At 32.8% G+C, this 27,367-nt stretch overlaps 1 protein-coding gene across 1 annotated transcript; it reads right to left on the bottom strand.

Annotated features, from left to right (window-relative positions):
* Positions 1 to 62: 62 nt before the first annotated feature.
* On the bottom strand, positions 63 to 27,094 carry LOC138329352 (cytochrome P450 3A29-like). The gene is made up of 14 exons (XM_069276279.1): positions 26,960 to 27,094; positions 15,852 to 15,948; positions 13,991 to 14,043; positions 13,542 to 13,638; positions 12,839 to 12,955; positions 11,427 to 11,515; positions 10,069 to 10,223; positions 7,267 to 7,385; positions 6,263 to 6,341; positions 5,843 to 6,000; positions 4,065 to 4,153; positions 3,098 to 3,235; positions 2,354 to 2,516; positions 63 to 2,017 (listed from the first exon to the last, which is right to left on the bottom strand). The coding sequence occupies exons 1-14, from the start codon at positions 27,016 to 27,018 to the stop codon at positions 1,943 to 1,945; spliced, it is 1,488 nt and encodes a 495-aa protein (XP_069132380.1). The 5' UTR covers positions 27,019 to 27,094; the 3' UTR covers positions 63 to 1,942.
* Positions 27,095 to 27,367: the final 273 nt, after the last annotated feature.

Raw genomic sequence — 27,367 nt, 5'->3', positions numbered from 1 at the left:
GCCTCTTACAGGGTACCAATATAAAACATTCGGCTGTGGACAAAATTGACTCTCAGCACAGGAAGACTTCAGTTTTTTTATTACAATAATTCTTCTGAACACATATAAAACACCCTGCTTGAAAACAATGGTTAAAGCAAATCAGGGTAATAATAAATTTGTACGCAGAACGTTAAAAAAGAAACACGGAGAAATATGGGCACAACATTACCGGTCCAGATTTTTTTTTGGACTCACTCTCTCTCTCTTCTTCTTCTTCTTCTCTTATTTATATCCCACCTCACAAAACGTCACATATCAGTAAAATAGGAACTTTTCAAGAATATCGCAAAAAAACATCCAATGTAACTTGATAACCATATCAAACACATTTTTCTGGAGCTTTGAAATCATCTCGATCACTTAACACATCGTTTAGTCACATGAGCTAGATTTGTCAATTTTTTTTTCTGGAATTCTTTGTATTTTGCTACACAACAAAAGAAACATATTAGCATTTTCATTAATACTATTGTTATATTTCAGACACTGTAAAGTTAGCTTTTGTTAATGATATCATCCTGGACGAAATAAAATATCAACCAACACATACTAATTATCAGATTAATTTATGATTTTAAAGCTTATTTATCAGAGATCAGCAAATCAAGAAATATTGGCAAAATAATCAAATGTTTACATGACAACTTAACTGATGGAAGTGAAATTAGCAACAAATTATGAAGCACTGATATAGTACAAAGAATGGATGTATTTTGAAAAAAACAAAAACAAAAAACAAATGGAAAGTCACAACAAAATCCAGGCATCAACAAGGACATACGCAACATATAAAACACACTGTATAGCTAGTCAATCTAATTAAAATTATTCTGCTTCATTATGATATTCCTCGATACACTCCAACGCAAGTCCAAATTTAATTAGATTGTGCTACTAGTTTTTTTCTACATATAATACTGTATCATTTGTGATTGATTTACCTAATCAATTTTCATTTAAATCATAGAAATTTTACGTCATGTTCAAAAGAAAAACATTTCAAAATTCACAACATAGTCACATTTCACTGAATAAAAAACTATAAAGCAATATACAATAATACACACTTCTAAAACGACATACCAAACTCTTCTCTTTTCGTGCAATACTTCGGATTCAACATTTATTTTATTCTTTCGGTATAATCAAAATTCACTTATTCAAATATCCAATCATAAGATAAAGTAAAATTCATAGTGTACATATTTTAACTAACAGGTTTGGAAGAATATTAAATGTAATTTTAATAAACAAGTTGACCATGTGGTTGATTAGGCTTTAACGAAACATGTTTTCATAAATAATACACGGTTTTTTTTTATTACTGATTGATTTAAGTTGTATTTAATAGTTAAAAGAAAGGATCACATTCTAAATTTGTACTTTTTTTAAAGTTCCCTCCCTAGAGGATAGATATCCATTGTGACGTCATTACTTTCTGAGTGAAATTCCCGTCGTTTTCTCTGAAAACTACGTCACAATCAATATCTTCTCGCAAGGACAGACAATGCAAATACAGAATATCAAAAATAAAATCAGTGTGAAACGTATGATATAGATAACTTGAATAATATTTTGCGTTATCTTTAAATGCGAATGCTGACAAAAAAAGCAAATGTCCAAGCACACTGCTGGGGTAAATTCAAAGTACATTACGTACAAAAATTAAAATCACAAACACATTGTCTTACAAACAAAGCTCTTGTGACTATCACATTGTTCCATAGTCACTGTAAACATCACAATCGTGCAGTTTTACATTAAAATGTCTTGTAAATCAGATAAACGTTCACAATAACACGGCCATAAAAAGGCATAGATACCACTCTTTTAAACACTCATTTGAATCTGTCACACAATACACATGCGTCTCTTTTCTGAAAATTTGTTTTATGACTCTTCATAATGGTTGTACTCGAATCCACACTCCATTTTCGGCACTTGCGTATCCACCCTTGCCCAGTTTTGGAGGCACCTAAAACATTAAGGTTTTTATTTTGATATAACTGATTTCACATAATTAATCATTTTGAGCAAAGAATGATCCACTCAAGAGACGAATGTCAGTCGAGAGTAAAAAGTTTGTTTTAATAAACGAAGTGACACGCTTCTTATGATAATCATTTGTTAAAATCGATGGCATCTTTCTAAATAATTTTGGAGTGTGTTATCAATTGTTTACGTCTCAAACTGATAGAATGAACTCACAGATTGCAACAAAAGTGTCTGTTTTCAGCAAAGTATCAATTAGAGTTTGCTCCCTTGTTATTTATTTATTTAAGTAAAACCGTTTAGTCGTGGTGATACTAACCTCTGTTTCTGGCGCTGATTGAAATCTAAAATGCTTCAGTAGGTGAACTAATGCCAGTTTGACTTCAAAAATAGCGAACTTGGAAGCAAAACAATGTCTCGGCCCCAGTCCAAATGGAATATAGGAATGTGTGTGTCTGCTTGCTACTTGTTCAGGACAAAATCTGAAATTACAATCCAAACGATATGGGTGATCTTCAATGATTTTAAAAATAATGAACAGGAATAAACCACACGTCGAACACAAGAAATAATTGTGAAAGGTTTCAATACTTATTCTAGTAGTTATTCTTGAAACTGTAAACACATTTCCTCGTTAAATTACACTTAATTGATTAAAATTATAGACAGACTTCAGAAAAAAGTACTCGGATATAAGACTTTATCATTCTAATTACAATTTAGGAGAACCTTATGCAGACAAAAAGAATATTATAATTGAACTACTATGCATACATAGAAGCGAGCCCGAGTTCGTTTCTTAACATAACATGATATAAGAGAATGTTTAAATATTAGTTGTGTATCATTATTACTTTAAATTGTAATAGGATACTGTGCATTCTGGTTGAAACATTGAGTAAAATAGTAATGCAAACACATGTACATAAAATATAATAATATGTAATATGTATTATAGCAATAACAATTTCAGACTTCTGGAGAAACCCGTTGAGGATTCTCAGAATTTCACACAATTACATGAATCTTATGTGTAATAATTTTGATGTATAATGATTTATACCTTTCAGGATCAAACGTATGTGGATCTGGCCAAACGTCTGGGTCTCTGTGGACGGCAAAAATAGGTACGGATACATCCATACCATGTGGTATGTGTTGACCACACACCGTGACGTCACACGAGGCTCGTCTGTTAAACCTGAGAGGAAAGACATGGAGTGCACTATCATAGAAGTATTTATTAACTCCACCTGATTTACGTTGTGTTACTATCACTGGTAAAGTGTGATTAAGATTTCAAACAATCCACTGACATCGGAATCAACCAATTATTCAACTATATGATTTTGGGTCGTATTTTTGATGATAGAATTTCTACCTTCGTCTTCTTCATTTACAATATGCTAGATTGTATATTACTTTAGAAATTTAGAAGATAAAAAAATGTCAATTTTCATTTTATTTTTCCCCACAATAATCAAATAGGTCTGTTTGGCTGGACATCCCACTAGCAACTAGAGTCACTTAAAGACGTGTCAGGGTTAGAACTGGAGGACAACCGGAGTGCCCGGCGATAAACCACCAAGAGCTGCAATTGCCATACAAAGCTTTCGAGCTCGCTTGTGAAGAGACCGTGGAAATATGTCGAGACAGCTTAAACCCTTAAACACCACAACCTCATTTAATTTGAACGCTATTCAACATGATTCTATACAGAGGTAAAATATATTCAAGTGAAATTGACATGAAAAGATATTGAAATGAAGTTAACTGAAAATGATCTGACAATGGTGTCGATTTCACAAGAAGAAAATGTCAAGTCAATTCCAAATCAATCGCAGGTCAATTTCAATCCAAATAATGCTTGAACCCTGAATTTCCTTATTTTCATTATCTTTTCAGGTAAAATTGATTGGAACATTTTCACGTAAGATTATCCCGGAATTGACTTGAGTTAACATGAACATATTTGAAGTGCACGGTGAACTAAACCAATGACAAATGATGACATGATATTACACACGTACCTTAACATAGGAGGAAACAGCCGAAGTGTCTCACTTATAACTTTATCTAGATACGGTAAGCTCATTATAGTGTCATAACACATGTCCCCCTGCAAAGAATATATACAAAACATGGCATGAGTACCTTTAAACCTGAAAGTATTAAAGATGCGTATCCATTTTATTTGAAAGGCCGATAGTATCAATCTCAGCCTATATGTAAGTTTATTAACATATATAATTTTAATGCACGAATGCATAGACTTCATTTCTTATCAACTATGGATGTCAATGATGATCTTAAAAATATTCTTCTAGCAATTTCAAAGGTTGATAGGGCAGGAGCGAAAATTAGAACATAGATAATGAAAGGTTAACACGACAAGGTGCGCGATCGCTAGATAGAGTATTTATATTTTATACGTTTTCTATCACGATTCCAATAGCCTATACCAAACAAACTCCTCATTGTATATTCAAATGTGCAATACCATTAGTTTCACGTCGGAGAGTTAAATATAAACTTCTTTAAAAGAATAATCCCTATTCGACATTTTCAATTGATATCTTATAGATTTATAGGTCTACATTTAAGCCTTTTTTCTTCTTCTAAATTTGACTGCATGTTAAAAAAAAACCACAGATTTTTTATCTTGTATAAATTTGAGTTTGATAACTTTTTTGGTTCCTAATCTTTATCTTTCATTTGGTAATCTTTTGTTTGGGGTTGTTTTTATCTCTAATATTTTTTTTTCATTTTTCATGTATGGGTTTTTATTTGCTTTGTGTGAAAGCTGGAGCACACGTAGGAAATCTTGGGAGATCAGCCACTGAAAACTGCCACATATAAGAATTATAAGTTATGATATCTAATTATTATAAATAGGTTATTATTTTTTTCGTATCAGCGATATGACCAGGATCCACGATCCTGGTGTGTTAGATGACGTCATACAACTGTCGTCATGGGTGTCCAGAGATTGTGACAAATAGATACGATACAAGTCATAAGAAATCATTATGTTACTCAATAAAACGGGCGACAAATAATAAACTTCAATATAACAGATTAATACTTATTCAACAAAATTCAACAAAAGAAAGACACTTAGTTTTAATTAATTCAACACCAGTTTTATGGGATAATACTGAACCGTATCTTAGCTATTAAATATTGTAAAATAATTTTATTTGTGTATATATTTGATAATATAATTAATGCAAAGAGTATAGATGTTAAAAACGAAACTAGAAAGGACTCTTGTAGGCGTAGAGTGATGTCCAATCCATTCCATGTATATTAATTAATCAAATTTTGTTGAATTTGGAAATAACCTGTTTACTTCTCACGGCACAGTTGCGAGTCCCATGTGGAAATATTTTTTTTTAAACAAAGCATTTGATTTGCAAAAATCCAGCTGAATGCAAAAGGATAATAATGTTATCTCCCATTCTGTTACATTTTGTGTCAGCTATCTATCGTTTAGGACTTCTGTATATTCTTAATCATTCAATTTGTCAAGTACCTCTGATAGTAATTATAAGATACTGCTAAGAAATGTTCGACTTCTTTAAAAAAAATGTATGTAAGTGATATATTATGACATTACTCTACGTAATAATCAATATAATCTAACTCTATTACATATAATAGTAGTTAACTGTTTTGATGTTGTTTAGTATATCCTGTATGATTTCCTTAACTGTTAAAGTAAATGCTTTTAAGTTGTTTTGCACCCCTTGGTATTTCGCTACCTACACAAATAGTTATTAAAATTATTTATAGTTATTAAACTTACTGTTTTAATGTTGTTTCGTATTTCTTCTATAAGACTTTCCTGACAGTCGTCGTTGGTGGCGAGGTTATAAGCAACAAACGACAAAGCGTTAGCTGTAGTCTCATACCCAGCCATGATAAAGAATATAACGTTAGCTGTGATCTCCTCTTCTGTAAGGCCTGAAATACACATTATATATTATATGATAAACCAGAAACATAATTATAATTGGTAAACAATGAAATTGATTTTGAAGTTTATACATCACAAAGAAATGAACGAATTTAAAATGGCATATGTTATAAGTATATCCCTATACACATTTTCATCTATAATGATTTCATATGTAATAAATTAACGTTGATTTGAATTAAGCTAATTCAAAAAAATTTCAACAATAACTGGTGCCTAATCAAAATGAACAATTGAATCGAACAATACCTCTTTCCTTATTTTCCGTTGTATTATTATTGTCGTTCTCACATCTTTCTGTCATAAACTTCAGTAGATCGGCTTGAGTCTAAAAGACAAAAATAAATTCACATTATTATATAAATATAAATACTTATTTTCATCTGCCAAATACATTAACCGAATACAACAGGATGGTGTAACTTCCGTATTATATTTTCAGTTTTTATTACTATAATTGAAATGCTTGTGCGTGTAGGGCGTAAGATAATTAACACGGATATGACCTATGGTTTAGTACTTTGTGTATCATTGATGATGCAAAAATCCCTTGCCTAGCATTACAGTAATATTTTCTTGTACTTTCCTAAAGATTTCCATTTCATTTCAATATGTTTTTTTTATTAGACTTTCTCTATGAAGACAGTCTAATGAAGGTGATGGTGCACATACGACATTTGTCATCGAAATATCGTAAAAATATATATTAATTATCCGTGCGTTCCATTTGCGGATTCATACCAGTTGCCCTAAAGTGATACGGCGCCGCCAAATGGAACGCGTTTGGATTTTTCCATGATGGCGGCACCCATATGAAAGATACGCTTCGAATATAAAAGCTAAGTATTTTCGATGTTAACAATGAAATGTATATAAAAAATAATACCTAAATATTTTCAGTACACATTGAAATAAACGATCCATGTATTTTTTTCGGATATAAATACGCTCTGCCTTGTTTTCAACAAAGAAAACATTCCGGTGACAAATGAAGAATCTCGGGGCCGCCATCTTGGATACAAGTGTGGTAGGCTTCTGAAAACGAACCACTTGTACCGGTTCGGTTCGGCTGTTACAGCGCATTCCATTACAGATACAGCGCGTTCGTACCAGTTGTATTTGCAAATGGAACGCACGGTATATTTCTTTCCATACATAAGCCTTCTATGTCAGTGTGTCCTTATATCGCAGTATAATTTCGTTAACAAATATTTAGAGCATATGACGTTCAAAGATTATTTTATTATAGTTACCGGCGTATTTGGTCGGTTGATTCTGTCTCTTGTGATTTTTGCGAAGAAATCAAGGATCGGTGCAGGACATGGCGATGCATTGAAATAGCGTAGCACCTTTCTCATTGGTGGACACAGTGCTGGTGAAAAAGGAAAGCATGTCAGACGTTTTGAGACACAAATCATATTACACGATAGGATATCAATTTCTATATATGGAATTAAGAGATTTTAGTGAACTTTCTATGTTTTGGTTTGCGGCTCGATTCGATTTTTAATATATTTCCGTTACTATTTCGAATTGAGTAAAACAGTAATTTCCACGCCTTTACGAAGTTGAATCTTATGGCAGTTGTAATGATAACAAGTTTGTTACAAATATATAATCCGTTTCTAAAAAAAAGTAACATTTGCCACTTAACCGCAGTTGTCCTCATTATCATCGTAATTAAGTGATCCCTACTGATATCAGATCTTATTAGACTGTATCGCATTAAAACTAGTACACGATGGTTTTAAAAAAAATAATAAGGAAGGTTACGAAACGCATGGAAATATTATTTCGGCTTAAGTTTGAACATTTACGTCCTTTTTATAAGAGTTATCTGCCCTTGCGAGTACGTATTGATGGTGACATCATGTGTTTGCGAGCGTTACATCATATCTTCCCATGAAAAAGACGTAAATTCGCAAAATAATAACAGGGGCGTAGCTTGCTCTTTAAAAAAAAGCCCGGGCTTGCACATAAAAAATCCTAGTATGGGTTATTCAGTCTTGAATGTAAATTAAATTCAAGGTTAAAATAACCTAAACGTTTACGTAGATGATTTATCTAAAATTGATAATACTGAAATATACGTTATGCGTTAATATGAATCTTCTAAGACACAAGATGGCTTGTTCAAGATTAAAACGAAAGACACGAAAAGTCAAAGGACGACAGATGAAATATCGAAAGTGACACCTCGCAAATTATAGTGACACAGAGTAGATTCTACTTAGATAGTCCGCTAAAACATGCTTATATTATTATGCTTTTTATTTATTTTTTTGCCAAATATAAAGTCTATATATTAAACAAAAAAAAAAACTTATAATAGGCAGGCTTAGCGGAAAAGATTCTATTTAGTAAATGCACAATATACTGACACATGTACTCTTGTGGGAGCGATACATTGTATAGAGAATTAAAACTTCCCGTCAAGATAGACTTTAAGAAGACAAATACTATTTTTTTCAATCAGTGCGACTTTTGTTCCTTACAATATGAGGCGCTGTTTTTATATTCATTCATTTTTTCACATATATGTATAATTCGATTTTTACACATAAAAAAAAATTCGATAACGTAAGAAAGTTCCGTCAATCTATCATCAAATCCCATTAGAGTCACTCAAGATACATGCAGGACTTATCATGAGATTTTCATATACTTTTTAAGTACTAAACATTAACACATAATTATCAGGTACAGGTAGAAAACAGTCTTATACCTTTGATTTTAATAAATATAGTTTAGCAATACCAAGCATTATCAAATATCATTTTCGGTGCTAAAATCTCCTTAAAACGATTTTCCGTCGGGGAGCTTCGCCCCCCTGAACCCCCTAACCAGGGCGCTGCCCTGGACCCGCTGGGAGCCTAGGCGGCCCCCAGACCCCTCGCCTGGGCTTGCACATGTAAAAGACTCTAGCTACGCCCCTGAATAATACATCATAGTAGATGCTTCTCACAGGGAGATAACTGTAACATTTAAAAACGAAATACCCCTTAAAAATGTTTAGAATGCAATGATTCTTTTGTCAGAATGCAAATAAGAATTAAACATGATTTGCTCGAAATTTACTCCGGATTTTTTTACGCGATTAAAATGTTATGGACAATATGGTATTGTACAATGTGACATTGCGACACAAACCATTGGGATCTGACAAAAAGGCACCTCAAGCATATATACATTGAGACATACCAGACACCTTCCTACCAGGTAAGTTATGTGGATGTTTTTATCATTACCTGATGTGACTGTGGTTTATATTCGTTCCCACACATACAGTATGTCTGCTTTTAAAGTGAGTATATCCAGATAGTATCGATGAATTTTGGCATATTCAAAATGATTTGCATTTATGCGGAACGATAATATCTTGCAATTAACTGTTTTATACAAATAGCAGTATCTCTTTCGCTATGACTTTTATTAATAGAGTAATGTATAATTGAGTTGTTCGAGTCCTGGTATCAGTCCAAACGATCTCTCGATCATTACTAAAACATACAATAAATTATTCAATATGTGTGATGATCGAAATAATGACATTTCTATTTAACAGGGCAACAACAACCGGATATTCAAATGCTTGACATTAAAACATTCGGATCAAAATTGTTATAGTGTCTCATATTGTGGTAATGATAACAAACACAGAATCGTAATTATCTAGGATCCGTGACAATTTTCTGACTAAGCATTGTCTCTTCCTACACAATGTACATAGTAAAAATCTTTGTAATGTACGAGGGATGACAATTTTCTTCATGCATATACTTTATCTAATTCTTTTGCTATAACGCCTGTTGCTAAGACCCTTACGTCGTCCATAGTTCTTTTTAGTCTTGTTGTGTACTACAATAGTTGACTTTATATTCTACTATTAAACCTCTCGCCTGGTGCCCGTGTACGGCAGTTATGCCAGTCTCCTTTAATTTTGTCCATTGGTCTTATTCTTTTATGGAAACCTGAACGACTTGGAATGCCTATTTTGATTTAGATTATAAACATATATAATATTATATCAAATTAAAATGCTATGAAATACATACCACATATCCCACCAAGCTTAACGGAACCTTCATTTCCTGCTTTCCATGCACAAAGAGCTTGTTTTATGAATATATTTTCCGGATCTTTTGCCGAATTAACTGTCTGACCAAGCACCCCCTTCATGAGTATATCCATTGATAAGTGACAGCAATGTCTGAAAATAGAAAAGAGAAATAACTTGCAAATGATAACTCCAGTGATATGATTGTGTTTGGTAAATAAATCTTGATTAATGCATTAATTAATGTGATCATTTAAATTGTGGAAAAAAACCCTTCTCGTAATGAGTTTGCATTTCACATTTCATAGATTTAAAATAATATAAGCTGCAATATTGTAGCTCAAAAGACTTTTTGACAGAAAATGGTGTCGTCTTTAGAGCTACAATTGGTGCCTATTACTGCTAATGGAGCAAAGTAATGATTATGCAAACCATTATAAAACGTTTGTTTGCATTTTTATCGTACTTGTTTGATATCGCTTACCTACTAGGCAATGAAACTTAACCACATAAAATATCAAATTCTCATCGAGGCATTATTTTTACATAATACATATGAAGGTCTTTCTGAAGGGAATTTATACGGCAAGTACACAAAATGTGAATTTTACGTCTTGTGAGCGGTACGGTAGATATTAAGAATGGTAGTTATGTTTGTTTTGGACAAAAATAATATGTAAATGCATGTATACGCATAAAATAATTGGAAACCTACAAAAAAGTATAGATAAATATGCCCGAGTGATTTTCGGAGGCAGTGCTCCACTACGACACATAGGGACCAATTCGTACCCGGCCGAAAGGTATAGTAAGCCGGGTACGTATATTCGTTCTAGTACAAATGGTGGAGGAAAACCGGAGCAGTGAGTACCCGGTGATGAGACAAGTTCTCATATCATTTCTTAAAACAAACAAACAAGTTTGATTCATAAGTTATCCCTTTACTCTGAAAACTAAAGACGTTGATTGACAAGTAGATCAGAGACATTAAGTTCTTTTTTCCTTGACATAACATTATTTACATTATTTGATTTTACAGTTAATATTAAATGACGGCGTTATAGTACTGCAAGAAGCGTGACACAATCCATGTATGTCTGACACAAAACAAAACACATATGATATGATAAAGCGTCAGACATTGACTACATGATATGATATGATAAAGCGTCAGACATTGACTACATGATATGATATGATAAAGCGTCAGACATTGACTACATGATATGATATGATAAAGCGTCAGACATTGACTACATGAAATGATATGATAAAGCGTCAGACATTGACTAAGTCATCGGTAATAAATTATACATCTCTGAATAGTAACAAACATTCGCTAAATAAAGTTCTTACTTTGTAAAGTCAAAGCTTTGTCCATTTTGTGACGATATCTGTATATTTTCCACCATAGTGTCCAGGCAATCGGTCAACATAGGGCATATCTGGAAAGGTATAATGAGTATCAGCTATGCTAATGAATCTAAGATTTAGATTGATTTCAAATAGGCAATGTTCCCTTATATAAATTCATTCAATCTCAAAATTAATTTTAAAACGCACAAGAGCAAACAAACAATAGCAAGTAGAGAAAAAAATGTGTTCAAAAGTACAAGGTAAATAGAACTAATAGAATCTTACATGGGCCTGTCAGGTGGACAGGGATATCTCAACCCGAGGCTTGCCGAAAGTTGATGGTCAAAATTTCTCACGAGGGTTGAAATATCCCTGTCCAAGTGACAGGCCCATGTTTGATTCTTTTTCTCCCATACTTTAAGGATAAATGGTGAAAATTCAGTTGAAATAAACTTCCTGCGCGTAAAAATGGTCGCCACATGTATTGATGACGTCACTATCTAGCGCGTGTAAAAGACAGAGTTATCTTTTCCATAGCAACCGCGGGATTAATAGAATCTTTCACTCCCTTTTGGGTGAGACAGGAGAATCTCAACCCGTGGGTTAAGATTCTTAAGTTGTCAAACACGAGGCTGTGCCGAGTGTTTGGCGGCTTAACAATCTTATCCCGAGGGTTGAGATCTCCTGTCTCACTCAAAGAGGGTGAATGATTCTTTTTCTCTTACCCCGTGTATCACTTTGTGTCTCTAATAAACATGTCACTTATGCAAGCGAGGATGAAGTGACCTCAATGAGTCGCCGTCTTCGCCGTCTTTGTGACGTCATTTTATTGTTGTCGTGACGTTATAATACTATTACCGCGACGTCATGATACTGTTATCGAGACGTCATACCATTGTTGGGCACGTGCGAAGATCTCGTGTAGCCTGTCTTTACCCTAGGGTGAGATAGAAATCTCACATCGGTAAAACTGTGGATATCTCTGTCTAGGGTAAGAAAAAGCCCTGTCAAGTATGGGAGAAAACATGCTCCATCTCTGATTTATCGAAGAAACCTTCCACATAGATTTTGGTCAAGATTTAGGATAGTTACAGTATTAAATGAGAATTTGATGAAGGAAATGAAGAACAAACTTAACATATACACGCCTTCAGGCCCCTCTTATTAATATTTCGGTTAAGGCATACATTTACAAACCATTTTATGACTATCCAGTTAAAATATATTTGTTCCTCATCGGCGCGCTCCGGAAGAGTAAGCGCTCAAGATTTTATTGAGGACATTAAAATATCAAACTGGGTCAAAATATGGGTTATAATTTCATGTGAAAATTTGAAGAAAGCAAGCGCGAAAAAAATTGGAAAACCTTAATGTGCATCCTGTATCACCACTGGGATATATGGCTTTCTTACCTGTTCTATTCTGTCCTTTGAAAACACAGATACCAGTTTACTTTTGAGAAATTTCCAGTTTAGATCATCGGCCATTGCCACAGCACAACCCAGGGTCCCACACATGTCAAAGGAGGACTGGAAAAACAAAAGGTATCATACGTTATCCTACTTTTAAGATTAGTCAAATGTTTCCTTTTCTCCTTATGAAAGTACTTATTTGATTATATTATGTACATGGTTAATTCTAACGTATGCTTACAAACCAAATTTGTAATGTGTCCTCATATTTCAAAAGTAAACAATAACAGGGCATTATGTACATGTACCTGCTCAATTATTCCAGCTTGGAAATGTGTCATTAACATACATCATGTGAGAAATGTATCATCTTTTTCTGAAGTTGTGTCTTTCACATTTTTTCTGTCATTAATATCATCTAGTCAAAGCAGCAAAGTTGTTCAACAAGGAAACAAGTGCAAAAGTTAATTATTATTTTGTTTGTTTTGATTTTACGTCTATTTTGAAAAATATTTTCATAATTATACGACCGACCAGATTATAGCAACTGTGTACGGTGGACTACCAACATCTAATATTTTGCATCTACCAACATTGGTCTTATATCAAAGAAGGGTTGATAGGTAATTGTCGGAAACTTAATCAATAAGTCACTAGGACACACATTCTACGTAAAAATAACAGCTCAGGAAATCTGACTTACCGCTCTATTGGTAAACACATCAGATCTGTTGATGCATATTTCTTTGATCATCTCGGGGTCAGCTACTATGGTAACAGGATTGTGGCCGTGGTAAATTCTACAGATAGAAATATAACCCCTTCACGCATTGTGTACACAATCTTATCAAAAATCAATGTCCCAAAAAGCAACAATCGACTAATTTAACTCGAGTAACCGAAGGCTATTTGCAAACGAAATATGGTAAAAACAAATGAAATATGGACCAGGTGCAACGGAAAGTAAAGCTTTTTCATACTTTTTAGGAGTTAATGTTACAGACTATGGTATAGTTGCCAAGTCGCCAACAGTATGATGTTGTACATGTAGGTCGACAATATTTAAATCATATGGTCGTGTTTGATAAATGTAATGTATCATATTACAGTGTGTAGTAAGAATACTGAATTCATATCCTTATTCAAACTCACCCTACAACTTTTCCATATGTCGACACTAGCTGGAAATCTGTCCAAGCTAAACCCTGAAAAGATATCTTAATGTTATTTTTTTTTATAATTTTTTGTTATTATTCTTTGTGTTAATATCCTTGACATCGGAATAATAACAAACAAAACCGATAGGTATATTCATCACTTATAAATGCTACTCATTTGCATATTCTTGTAGAAAAGTATAAATTGTAACGTCACACGTTTCTCTGCAAAATATGACGTTACGCACATAAAACAAATGACTTGACAATACCTACTCTCTAGCTGCAATATTGTAGCTCAAAAGACTTTTTGACAGAAAATGGTGTCGCCGGCCGAAAGGTATAGGAGGCCGGGTACGTATATTCGTTCTACCTACTCTCATGAATGGAAAGAAAACTGTACTAAGCAAATAGGTCATTGTAACAGAGAAGTGGGTATTATTTTGTTAAGATAATTATTGAATTGTCGTACTAATTTTCAAAGGTCACCTTGAATACATATTTCAGGATTTTAACATCTTTGTCTCCGCATTCGATCATCCCGGTTTGTCAACATTCCACAATAACATACAGTATAGGGTCCCTCCATTGTGTCTATCCCGACAGTGGCGTCGAGTATCAGGAGGGACAGTAATCTCGTCCTTTCATACAAATATTATACACTTGTCGTCAACATTACAAAGCATTGTTAGCTTTATAATTAAGGTACCTCTATAGAATATTTCATTTCAAACTAGTTAAGATGACAATACATAAAGGAACAAAATATATGACGAGCTATTATGTGGCAGCATGAATATCTAAGTGTAGGCTTGAAATTTATTTGAGAAGTGAGAAGTTAAATAAATATTAGCTCAAAAAAGAAATGCTATATCAACAGTATTTGTCCTTGAATACTTTTGATGTAATAAATCACTTTATTTGGCGCAGGCAATCTATTCAATATGACAAAGAGCGATTGGTAAGGACGGTTTTATGGCAGTTAAATTGATTATTTTTGCGGCATTTTATAAATTTGTGTGTTCAAAATGATTAATAACAGGGCATTTAGTAATTATTAAATACTTTCTGATTTTAAAAAGGCATGTTAAGTGTGAATTAACAACACATTGCCCAATCTAAAATACAGCCAACGACTTCCTGGTTGACAGGGCATTTAGTAATTATTAAATACTTTCTGATTTTAAAAAGGCATGTTAAGTGTGAATTAACAACACATTGCCCAATCTAAAATACAGCCAACGACTTCCTGGTTGATGCTTTTGAAAGAAAACCTATATGATCGTGATTCAAATGGATTACTAAACACAAATGTCAACAATTTGCACAATTGCTTGAGAGCTAACGGGAAATACAAACTTTACGGAAGTCCATGTGGCTGCATACCCGATGAATTTTTGGAAAATGATATTTTCTTAAAGTGTGAATTGCTTATAGGTGGCATATTTGAAATTACTAAATTTCCTTCAACATCTGAGAACAGCATAGTATATTGTTACCTTGAATTTGAAGAATACTCCAAACATCGTTTATATTGATCAGAATAAATAAGTTTCATGTTATGATTATGAAAAGTGTTTACAACCTTAATCTAATCGAAGGAGAGGTGTTTTTATCGAGAAAGTTTGATACTGACCAAATTTAATCTAATATATTTAGCATTACTTATACTTCAGAGAAACCAAAATAACTTTACAAAAAATCATATCAGATGTGCATGATTTCTTATAAAATAATGTTATTTGGTTAGAGTTTGAACATTTGGAATCATTAAAGCAGAAAAAAAAATTGATTACTTTACCGAAAACAAAATAATAAAGTTGTTATGACTGCTCTTTGATCATAGAAGCACTTACTTCTTTCTTGTAACATGGTAAAACACCAAATATAAACTTCGGCTTTGGTCCAGGAATTCCAATTTTTGAGAATAAACTGTGTTTCCATTTACTATACCTGTAATATATAAAATCATTTTAATCAAATAAAAAGGTTATTGAAACACGCAACTACATCATGAGAATCAAAATTACACATCTATGAAAGGACTGCATTTATATACTTAATTTTTGCATTTTTGAAAACGAATGTTAAATAGCGGTGCGGTACTAAAAGATCATAATGATCTTAGTGAATCTTGAATGATAAAAATATACGAACGACAGATTAAACATACGATTATAAAGCATAGATACAAATGTTGAAATAAAACTAGTTAGGCATCAATTGTTTTTATTTTCTTAGATTATTTTAATTCTTTTTTAGAGGAGGCTTCTAGCTTCAACAATTAGAATAGTCCGCTCTGAACCGTGATGAATTCCTCAGACTTACCACACATATAGTTTGTGACATGAACATTTGTCTTGTGTATACATGTTACGTCGGGTACTTATAAGAATGTAGACTCGTATAACACGAAAATCCACCAGAACAGTTACAAAATTTATACTATAAAGATAAATGTCGACGACTTGATACGTCATTAAGGATGAAGAAAAGCATATATATCAATGAAACCAGTAGCCAAAGAAATATGATAGGGTCTTACGTATACCGGGTATTTGCCTCGATGTTTTACTTTGAACACAAAAATGCAGTCATGCAACTTTGACAACGCTGAGCGTCCATCACTGAAACTTAACACCGTGGCATATGCAAATATAGTATGCGGCATACTTTATGATTATTATGAACACAGCGCATACCCGGATTGTCAGCGTTAAGAAATAAAGAGAAAGAAAATAGATTGCCAAAAAATTAAAAAGGTTAATCCGAGAAATTTCTTATATATACATATATATATTATATCTGTGATTATTTTCTAGTTGCGTTGCCCTTAAATTGGCACTGATTGTGTAACAGTATCATTACATTGCATAACAGTACTTTCCAACTTGACCAAAACACTCCATAAATATTTCCCAACTGTAGTAAATTTATGTTTCATCAATAAATGTATCAAAACGTACTTTTTTAAATGGATTATTATCCAGGAAACCGCCTACTAAAATGAAACTCTATGGCAACATTATTACTTACCTTTATTATAAAGCATTCCGCCTACAGTATTAATGTAATACACACACATTATTATCAATATTTTATTGATGTTGTGATCTATAGTGATGCGCTCAGTGAATAATCTTTATATATTTTAGAACCCGCCACCTGCTATGACAATGTTACGAAACAAGTTGATTGTGCAAAATTTTTCATATGTAACCGCCTACTACTATGAGTAAGAAAAAGTTTGACGGTATATCAATGAGCCTATCATCATTGGTCCTCCGCTGTCTCGCAATATACCAATCCAAAATGTACCGTGACACATAAAGCACGACAAAAAGTATATCAAGCAAAACTGAGTATTTAAAAGTATACTTTTAAAAGGAAAAGGTCGGTATCAGGTAAGGTTAAATCCTATACTCACCACGAACACTAGATCACGTACACCTTTCATAGATAATGAATTATTCTCACGAACATCATCGGAATCAAGTGGCAATATCCACGAAAGAAATCTTAACACAATTATTTTGTGTGTACTACATAGCGTGAAATGATCGTGGGATCATCCTTTCGTGGTTTGCAGTTGTCAGATTACTTTGTGGGTAGAACTATTCGTGGTTGGCCTATGGGGACGGTCATTCTAAAATTGTATAAGACAAATTTCGTTGTTTTTATACAAGTATTTGTGGTTTATAGCAACCATGAAATCAGCAAACGTTTTTTACACCACAAATATTTCATTCAAAACGGTAAATTTATTTTTCTACAGTGGATTTTTTTTCTTAATGTAATACAGGTTTTTACCAATGCTTTTGCAACTTTAGACCATCAACACTGTTACAAAACTATCTAATTAGTTTTGAAAGACATTCAAGAATGGAAGACGAAAACGCAGTAGACGAAATTTGTATCTTAGCTAATTATCAATTAAATATGTATCATTGATAGAAACTGGCATTTGAAAGTGACCAAACATTTTAATTTAAGTAGATTATCCTTGATATTATGTTAGGAAACCTTTGGAAAACCGGTTTCATCTTCTTTAGTTACAGGATAATACATCTAAACGTTATCTGATTTCATCTTAATATATGAATGGCACAAAAGTCTATCGGACCATGAGGTTTATACCGCACCTGTTCCCGACATCATCAATGGAACATTGTGTGTGGACTTTGATGCAATTAAGATAGGACCGATGTTTCATTTAATTTGGATATCGGAAAACATTATACACACTCTGTCTACGTTAGCCCTATTGATTGGGTTTTGATTGTATTAGTTTAACGCCCTATTAAAAGCCAGGGTCATTTAAGCACTACCAGGTTTTTTGGTGGATGAAAGCAGTGGTACACGGAGAAAAAACACCAACCAGCGGCCAGTTGCTCTGCTCCACATAAGATTCGAACTCGCAACACAGATGTCGGGACATCTTACTAGGCCACCGCCGTACAATTTGATTTGAGAATTTGTCTTGTAAATTAAATGTCTTATTATCGATTTTTCATGTCATATCTCTTTACTATATAATGTATGATCTCTCAGATATGTAAGGAGCTAAACATCCCTTCAATACCTGTTCCGTTGAATCTTACAACCTTGTAATCGAAAACGTATTCTTCGCTAAAACAGTTTTTATCTGAAAGTACACTTAGAACACAAAGATATCAAACGTGTTCGATGGAACGTTTAACCAATCTACAGTATTGGAATATTGAGGCGATCTGAATTGCTAAGTGATAAATTCCGTGTAGTGTTTTGAACATCGTGACTAGAGCACCAAAACCTGAACTAATTACTGGCTATAACAGCTGGGCTGCATAGCCTTACCATTGTGAATTATTTACAAGTGAAAACGAAACCGCAAAGCTGATACAAACGCTATTGATACCTAAACTCCAATCAGATATAGAGCACGAAAGGCTGTCCATAGTTCCTTGTCGTGTCTTTCGTGATAAATAATCACTGAATTCGTTCCAAATATTCGAATTTCATTTTGTGTGCGATAAGTTCGCAGTCAGCTGTGGTTTTTTAATTCACGCGATAAAAATAGACATATAAGCTCTTCGAAAAATGTGTTATAGAGTAATATTATCAATAAAAGCCGTAAAACAGCAGTAGAATTTGATGTAAGGAAAATAAAAAATAAAAATAAAAGGATACTATTGAAGTTCGTAATGAATTAAAGTAGACTAACGTAAAAATGAATGAAATTAGTCACACTGGTAACCGGTTAAACACATGTGTAGGTGATAAATCCAGGATATGACACATTAAATGTCCTAGTACTAACGTCAAGTAATTAAAGATGGCTTTATCCGAAAAATTATACTTTTGTTAAAAAATGTGTTATTGTTTACCCTTAAAACTCAATAAAGGTGTTATCTTATTTCAAAAGCACTTAGTACATGTGAATTTATCTCTATATCACATATGGACAACCAAGAATTATCATAATGGTTAAAATACTCTGTTAGGGATACTAATTTCACGGTTGATGACCTATATTTACAACCTGGCATACTATGTAAGTCTTATGTATATCATGAAATGTCTTCGTATAACATTCTCCACGTTTTGAGATTAAAGTTTACAAAAAACGTTACATATGTATGCATGTGAAATTGAAAGTTTTGAAAAATTTGTAAATTGAAATTTCAATTTTAATTCATCATTGTTTTTAAAAGATATTAGTGTTTCATATTTATAATTTGTACGTACGTTGTTATATTCCGTGCTATTTTTCTTAGAGGAGGGTCAAGGGGCTAGTAAGAGGTAATTGGGTCAAGGTCTTATCACGCGTAGTATTAGCTTCATTAATCATTTGATCACAAGATGCACACAGATCAAGGTCAGTTTTTTCTGATATTTTTCAATATTTTATCAGCACCCACCTCCTCCCTATGACCTTCCTCAATTCTGTGACTAAAAGGTTTTGTTACTGAATAGCTTTAATATAATATCATAGTTTGACGACATGTTGTCTTTGTATCGAGTTTGCATCCTTGCAAGTTGTATCTTGCGTTTGACCATGACACATATGTCAAGATTCTTTTCATGTTTTACTTAATAGGTTAAACATGTACTTTATGTAAGAATTTTCGTTAACAATGGATGAGGCGCTTTTTATCCCCACCTTGGACCATACCTTAAAATTTGCTTATATGCTTTATATAAATGATTGGATGAATCATTTAATGTTGATGTCATATCTCGTCGTTTATCATAATAAACGGCCATTTTCAATTCATATCATATTGTTGGTTTTCATTCACTTGCTTGGTCCAACAAGCTATAGCCCTTGTCGACATTAGGCTCCGGTATGAATGTGTATTATTTATTTCAGTGTTAACAAAATAATGACATTATAATCGATACAAAGTATTGAAAGTAACAACGGCTTTGTTGAGATTTCTAAAGAAAAAAAACCCTTATCGCTGATACAATCATTACACAAATACCTAGCATCCGAATGGGCTCCGCTTTGTAAATACATGTAACACTATAAACACAAACTAAGATCATTATCTCCATTATGTAACATGCCGAATTTAAACATCATGATGTATAAGATACACATCTAAGAGGATCTAGAAGTGTGTGTGTGTGTGTGTGACAACGAGTGGTTGTAGAGGATTACCAGACGTCTTATGATATGCTTCAGCGCTGAGCAAATCGTTTGAGAAAATTCTTTTTGTATTAACAAATACTTCTCTGTCAGTTCTCACCGATGTGATATGTATAGCAACGGAGCATCGAATACAACTTTTACATAAATTAGTCTGTCTATAATGTACTGTTCAGGCGAAGGGTTTGAAGAGCATATTTTACAGATTTAGAGAATGGATTCATTAAATTTCCAAGCTGACAGTTACATGTACTGTATTTTGCTTATATTTCGAGAGTGAGTACTGAATTTCTCGAACGCACTACATTTTTTTATTATTATTATTTTTTTTTGTATTTAAGACCCATTCGTGAAAGTTTAATTTCGACCCCTGATTTCACATTCATTTTAGATATTAGAACCCATAATTTATTATCAAGTTTTAGGATTGAAGAAAACAGGATACTGTCAGAGATGTGGTCAGCATGTCGTAGGCCTCAAAATCACAGAGTAATGACAGAAAAGCAGAAACGTCAGAAACCTAGATTACTAGGTTTAGATTGGGTAACAGATAAGTTAGATGTCATATGCATCAATGTTTGTAATCTATGATTTATGAGACATGTACACTGCACTTAACTAAGACAATATAATAGATGTCATTAATACATGGAATACAAGGCAATAAAGATAAGAAATGGCATCACGAAAAACATTTGCATGTTGCTTAAGAACTTCAAAATACTTATCAGGGTAACAATTGGTCATAAAATATCGAGGACAAATTCTCGTGAACTGCATAAAATAACAGACAACAGTAACCCGATATACTGAAAAATAGATACTTCTAAGTAAATAGAGATTAATGCTAACATTATACAAGGTTGACAGTAATAGTTTAACACTGAAATTCATCGAATAGGAAATCAACGGCATAAATAATATAAAAATTAGAAAACTTATGAATCAGTTATAAAAAATCAGGTGTGAGGAAGCAGGATGCGAAATGTCTGTGTTTTGATACCAGACACATGACGACCGCCCCAGGATAAACAACAGCTGCTCAACACCTCGCAATGACATCCGGGTTGCGGGCAGTGATGATGATTGTTTGTATTGTTTATTTGTCAAGGTGACTATCCTGGATAGGGATTTTCATGTGAAAAATTACGTACATTTATAGTGGAAGTTTTTTCTAAGAACCATAAGAAAGATACTCATTATCGGTAACATTAATTAGTGAGGGGCTTCGCGTATCGAAATATTGTTTCACTATATGAAGTAATATAGAGAGAAACCTCAACATAAGTACCGTATAATAAAAAATATAAAGCTAATTACCCCGTGTATGTGATTACATAAACTACAAAATGTAATGTTTAGGTATACAGTTATATTAAAATGATATCTGTCTGCTTTTTTGTCAATGATGCAACCTATATCACTCTAGATCACAAGATATTACACAAAATTATCCCATTGTAATTACTTCACTAGAGTATTTTATTATGTAGCAACTCTGACAACCAACAGAAGGAAGTACTTTTACTAAATTTGCTGAATATTTGATTTAGATGCAATGGTGATTTGTCACGCTTAAGGTATCTACCTGGAAATGTAATTAAATTTTGGTTAATGTATAAAAACGTCACGAAAGGATAAAATCTATACTATAAAACACGTAATGGTGTCATAAGTCACTGGAGATTCAAGCTATCATACATGATTGATATTCACACCTGATTGGTCATCCCCCTGATACTGATACATTCTCTCCAAACATGTTGTGACCATGGAGAAAGCAAGAGTTTTTCTGACTCAGATTTACAAACACGTTTAAGGAACACGGAAGCAATTTTGATTATCCTTTAAAACCATAATCTCATTAAAACAATTTAAACTTTTAAAAAAATGGCGGAAAACTGGAAAGTAGAAGAAACTTTCTTTGTAATTTCAGGACACGATGTGCAAAAATCAAAACTATTAAATAAACAACAAAGTAGTTAAGGAAATGAAATAGGAATATCAAAGGTATCTAACAAACATGTTTGTTCAAAATAGAGGCATACGATACATGTTGAAAAGGAAGACACAATTCATTTTATCATTTCTTCTGAAACTAAACGAAAGATGAAAAAAAAACCGAAAAAGAAATTACGAAAATAAACCAGCTGTTATGTGAAATTTAATTATATATTTTAAATTGAAGAGAGGTAACTTAGCACCCAGTGCTAGTGAAAAGGCTTGGCGAGGTGAATGATTGTTGGAGATAGGGTACACAATGGTTATGGCCATGATGTTACCAGTGTAATGGGACAGGTGTCAGGTTCACATCCTAAGATTACCTATATCACATCTATGAAAGATAGCATTAGAAGTCGCGATTCTAAAATATGGTTATTAGGTTGTATGGAAAGGTCAGATGGAAAAAACACTTTGGATGTCAAAACCTAAAAGCGAATAAAGGGGGAAATGTATGTGGGAAAATTCTTCATTATAGTGAATAACGTTAATCGTGTGTTAAAGCAGTACCCATTACCTTATATAGTAACGATTGCGAAACAGGTCAGTGCCTTAAATAACAAAATAATATTGATATACTCATCTTATTACTTTTCAAATTCTAATAACACTTTATACGTAAAAGTAAAAAAAAAGTTCAAATACACAAAAACGAATAACAAATATTTTGAAACTTCAGTTATATTTCATTTCAACACACTGTTAGTGATGCATCTACTTTAAACAAGCATTAGTTTGTAGAAAAAAAATCTCAAACGACGCTTTCGACTTAGAAACGTCTGGTTCGGTCTACTATAGACTCAGTTGCAAAAGAAAAAATATTATGCTAACTATAGGTCTTTCAAACGGCAAATATATAGCTAACGAATTGTTTTGCGATATCAGATACCTAACTGGAATGACTGTTTCTTCTACATGCATACATTTATTTAAGGAATAAGAGTTATTTTGATTGCTTATATTAACCCCAAGTGGTTTCGTCCTTCGTTCTATAGCCCAAGGAATGATTTACGAGAGCACTTATGATTGTGATATTTTCTGGTATAATGGTTTATAATCTAAGTCTATTCCGTTAGCGGTGTCACCACCACTTTGTGTGGTATCTATAATTCTCCATGTTCAAATACGGTAACATTTCATTTTACACTTAGACGGTAATTTAGACCGGTGTTTTTAAATCTCATTTTTGTTTTTATATAGAGATTCTTGAGGGTTCTTAAACTCCTAAGATTTAACTGCCATGAAAGTACTACTTCACGTTTCTAACCTAGTCATTCAAGTTCTTAAATGTGTAAAGTAAATCTTAATAAGCATAGAGGACGTAGATGACATTGCCCTACTGCCAAAAACTGGTCTGTGATTTTTTGTCATATAAAACATCTTCATATTTGAAATGTTTTTTGAAACATGTGAATTCAATTACACAATTTTTCTCACATTCCAAATCAAACAAGGGCTTACCTTTACCTGTGCACAAACAAAACCGCACAGCGAATAACTTCGATTCAAATCTCTTTAAAAACAGAAATAAGGTATATGATTACGTTCTGACAAAGCTATCATATTTCTTAACACCTTCACGTAAATACAATTGTATACGTAGTTAAAATCCTTTTCAGGTTAAAGAAATGTCCGAAAAAATCTCTTATCATTATATGTTTTTTCTCTCACTTATTTGTTGTTTTTTTTATCTATTACAATCAAGCTCATTCGAGGAGCAACAATCATACTAATGTCATACAAAATACCACATACCATAATTGTGTTACATATACATTTATATATATGTAGTAAACTTCACAATTAAGGAAACAAACTATCGAATTAGGACGAATTATTACGAAATGTTATCGAATATATCTATAGTATACTTAGTTTTTCTCAACCGTTTTTTGAGTCCCAAAGTATAACGTATTGTCACAGTATACAAATTTTCTTGCAAATTATTTCCAATTTTTCCCATTTATTTTTAATTCCCCCCCCCCACCTCTTTTTCATTTTCATTGATATATCTGCTCTAAGCACCACTATAGAGACTTGCAGTGACGTCATTCTGGTGGTAAAATGTGCTTTTAGTGTCTTGTGTCCACTCCACTACAACTTGTTAATGTATTTTTACACGGAATACCAACACTTACCACTGTCCTAGGCTTCTATTTATGCCATGTGTATTCAAACTGCCAGTGGTTAGTCTAACGTTAGTCTTGTGGTTGAAATGTGTGTAATATCTGAATATCACTATCTTTTTTTTGTCAATAAAGTATTTGGAAATTAAAAAAAAATCTGAATATCATTAGTCTCACCCACTCACAGTTTTCAATGTATTGTTTTCTTACATAGAATACTAGCACTTAGCACTGACCTAGTCTTCCATTTATATAATGTGTATGTATAAACTTCCAATGTCTGCCGGTAGCTTTGGGATCGAAAGCTGTGTAATATCTAGCTATGATTTGTGTCATCCACTGACAGTTTTCAATATGTCTTCTACATTGAGTCTTGATCAGCTTCCATTTATGTCATGTGTATGAATAAACTTCCAATGGTTAGTCTTGGGTTCGAAAGCTGTGTGATATCTTTTTTTTATCATCCACTGACAGTATTCTTATATAGAATTCAAGCACTTAGCACTGACCTAGTCTCCCATCTATGCCATGTGTATGTAAACTTTCCATGGTTAGACTTTGTAAAGGAAACACCATTATATACAGCATGTAAATGATTTAAATGTCTAATTTAGTAATTTAATCTTACTTAATCTATGTTTAACTTATTTTACTTATTTGTACAGTAAACTTCGTGCTTAAATCCATGATTTTGTTAAGAGAACAGCGCTTAGAGCACGTAAAAGGGTGTTTATATCAACAAGATTAATAGAATAGGACAGTAGGTCAAAGACGAAAACGAATTTCATAAAATCCCAAAATATTTTTATTTTTTATCTAATATGTACTCTGCATAATGTAACTAGTGAGTATATCCATCCCCAGTATTACACTACAACCGGGTAATTCGGATGTCTCAGTAATGTGTAAAAGGACCAAAGGAAAGCTTTTCAGAACTGTAGAAAGCTGCTGGCTGAAGCACTTCAAATTTGTTCACTAGAATGACCTTAAAATACTCGATCAAACATATCCTGAATAATGACAATTTCAGCAGATAAACTCTTTTAAGATAATCATATATATATATAGAATATTATAACAATTATCTCAAACCATCAACGCTGTAACCGATATTTCGGTGGTTTTAAATAAATCTACTGGGAAGTTAGAGACACAATCACTGTCATGCAATGATAATTAGTCGTGATTGTTATGTAAATGCCGTGCCGGATTATATAGTAAACCATTTGTAATATGATCCTTTGTCTGAAATAATGTTACATCACATGAATACAGACTTAGAATTAAATAACGCAACACTCAGGAGTAAACATGTTATTATTTCTGACAGGTTTTCTATAACGTTTGAGTGTTTTGTTAAGAACGGGTGAATGGAACAACGCCGAAATCCAGACAAAATAAATCACAACTTTCTTAAAACCAGATAAAAAGAAATGTGTCAAGGTCAGGATATGGAATGGACACCATTCATAAAGTTTTGTGTGTGTTCATAATGTTTCCAGTAACTTTAAATAAACCAATTCTAAGAAAATGGTAGGCGCGGACAGTATACTCTTCCAAAATGATACTGCAAGTTATTAGTTGGATTTTTTATTGTTAAATATATATAAAAAAAAGAACTTAATTGCTTATTCTTTAGTAGATCAGTTTTATATTCATATAAAATTACAACTATGCTTTCTATATTTTCACAGTAGTAATTTTGTATTTCCTTTCACAGAATACTATTTAGGCATTCTCGTATTTTTATATTTCTCCATTTGATGTAAGTATCAACATATAATGTTCCCTTCAATTAATTACCAACAAACAAGAAAGTTCACAATTCAACCACGGGTTTAACATGGTGACATGTGCAAAACTAACTGTGCAAAATTATTTCAACCTATAAATCAAGATGTATAGTGTAAAGACCAGAAAATTTGATTTCATGACAAAAGTTCTTATAAATCAAGATTTTCAGGAAATTATAGTATTATATAATCGGTATTTTTTATTTAAGTATTAACTAGTGCGTTGTGATACCCTGTGAATAATTCAAGCAGTGAATTTTATATTACATAATGAATTGGGTAGATCGTTTAGAACCATGCATAGACTATGAACATGTAAACTATATCATGCAAAGATAGTAAGTTACACATGTGAAAATCGCACATTTAGTAAATACATAGATAATAATATTGACAGTAATGGTACTCACACAAATATACATAACAGCAAAACTAAGACGAGAATTATCCATATGGGTAGAATCATCATGACAGGTATTCCAACCAGACAGGTAAGGATAAAACACTACCTGTTACACCTTCACACAGGTGTGTATTAAATACACTACACACAGGTACATACACACAGATATATATATATACACACAGGTATGTATACACAGGGTTACCCCATCATTTTATAACAACCAATGAAAAAACACAAACGAAAATAGAACCACTAAAAGGCCCCATGTGGCTATTACAATATTCCGTGAATAACATGGGGAATCTCCTTTGGGCTATCTATGGATTATATCATTACGTATTTTGTTTTTCATCAATACAATCTCTGATGTTATTGTTTAGTTTACGGTTTTTCATGGCATGTCCAGTATATT

The sequence above is a fragment of the Argopecten irradians genome, chromosome 8, assembly GCF_041381155.1.
Source record: "Argopecten irradians isolate NY chromosome 8, Ai_NY, whole genome shotgun sequence".
NCBI classification, from domain to species: Eukaryota; Metazoa; Mollusca; class Bivalvia; order Pectinida; family Pectinidae; genus Argopecten; species Argopecten irradians.
The sequence above is the reverse complement of the archived record's forward strand: the minus strand, read 5'-3'. Positions and strand labels throughout refer to the sequence as shown.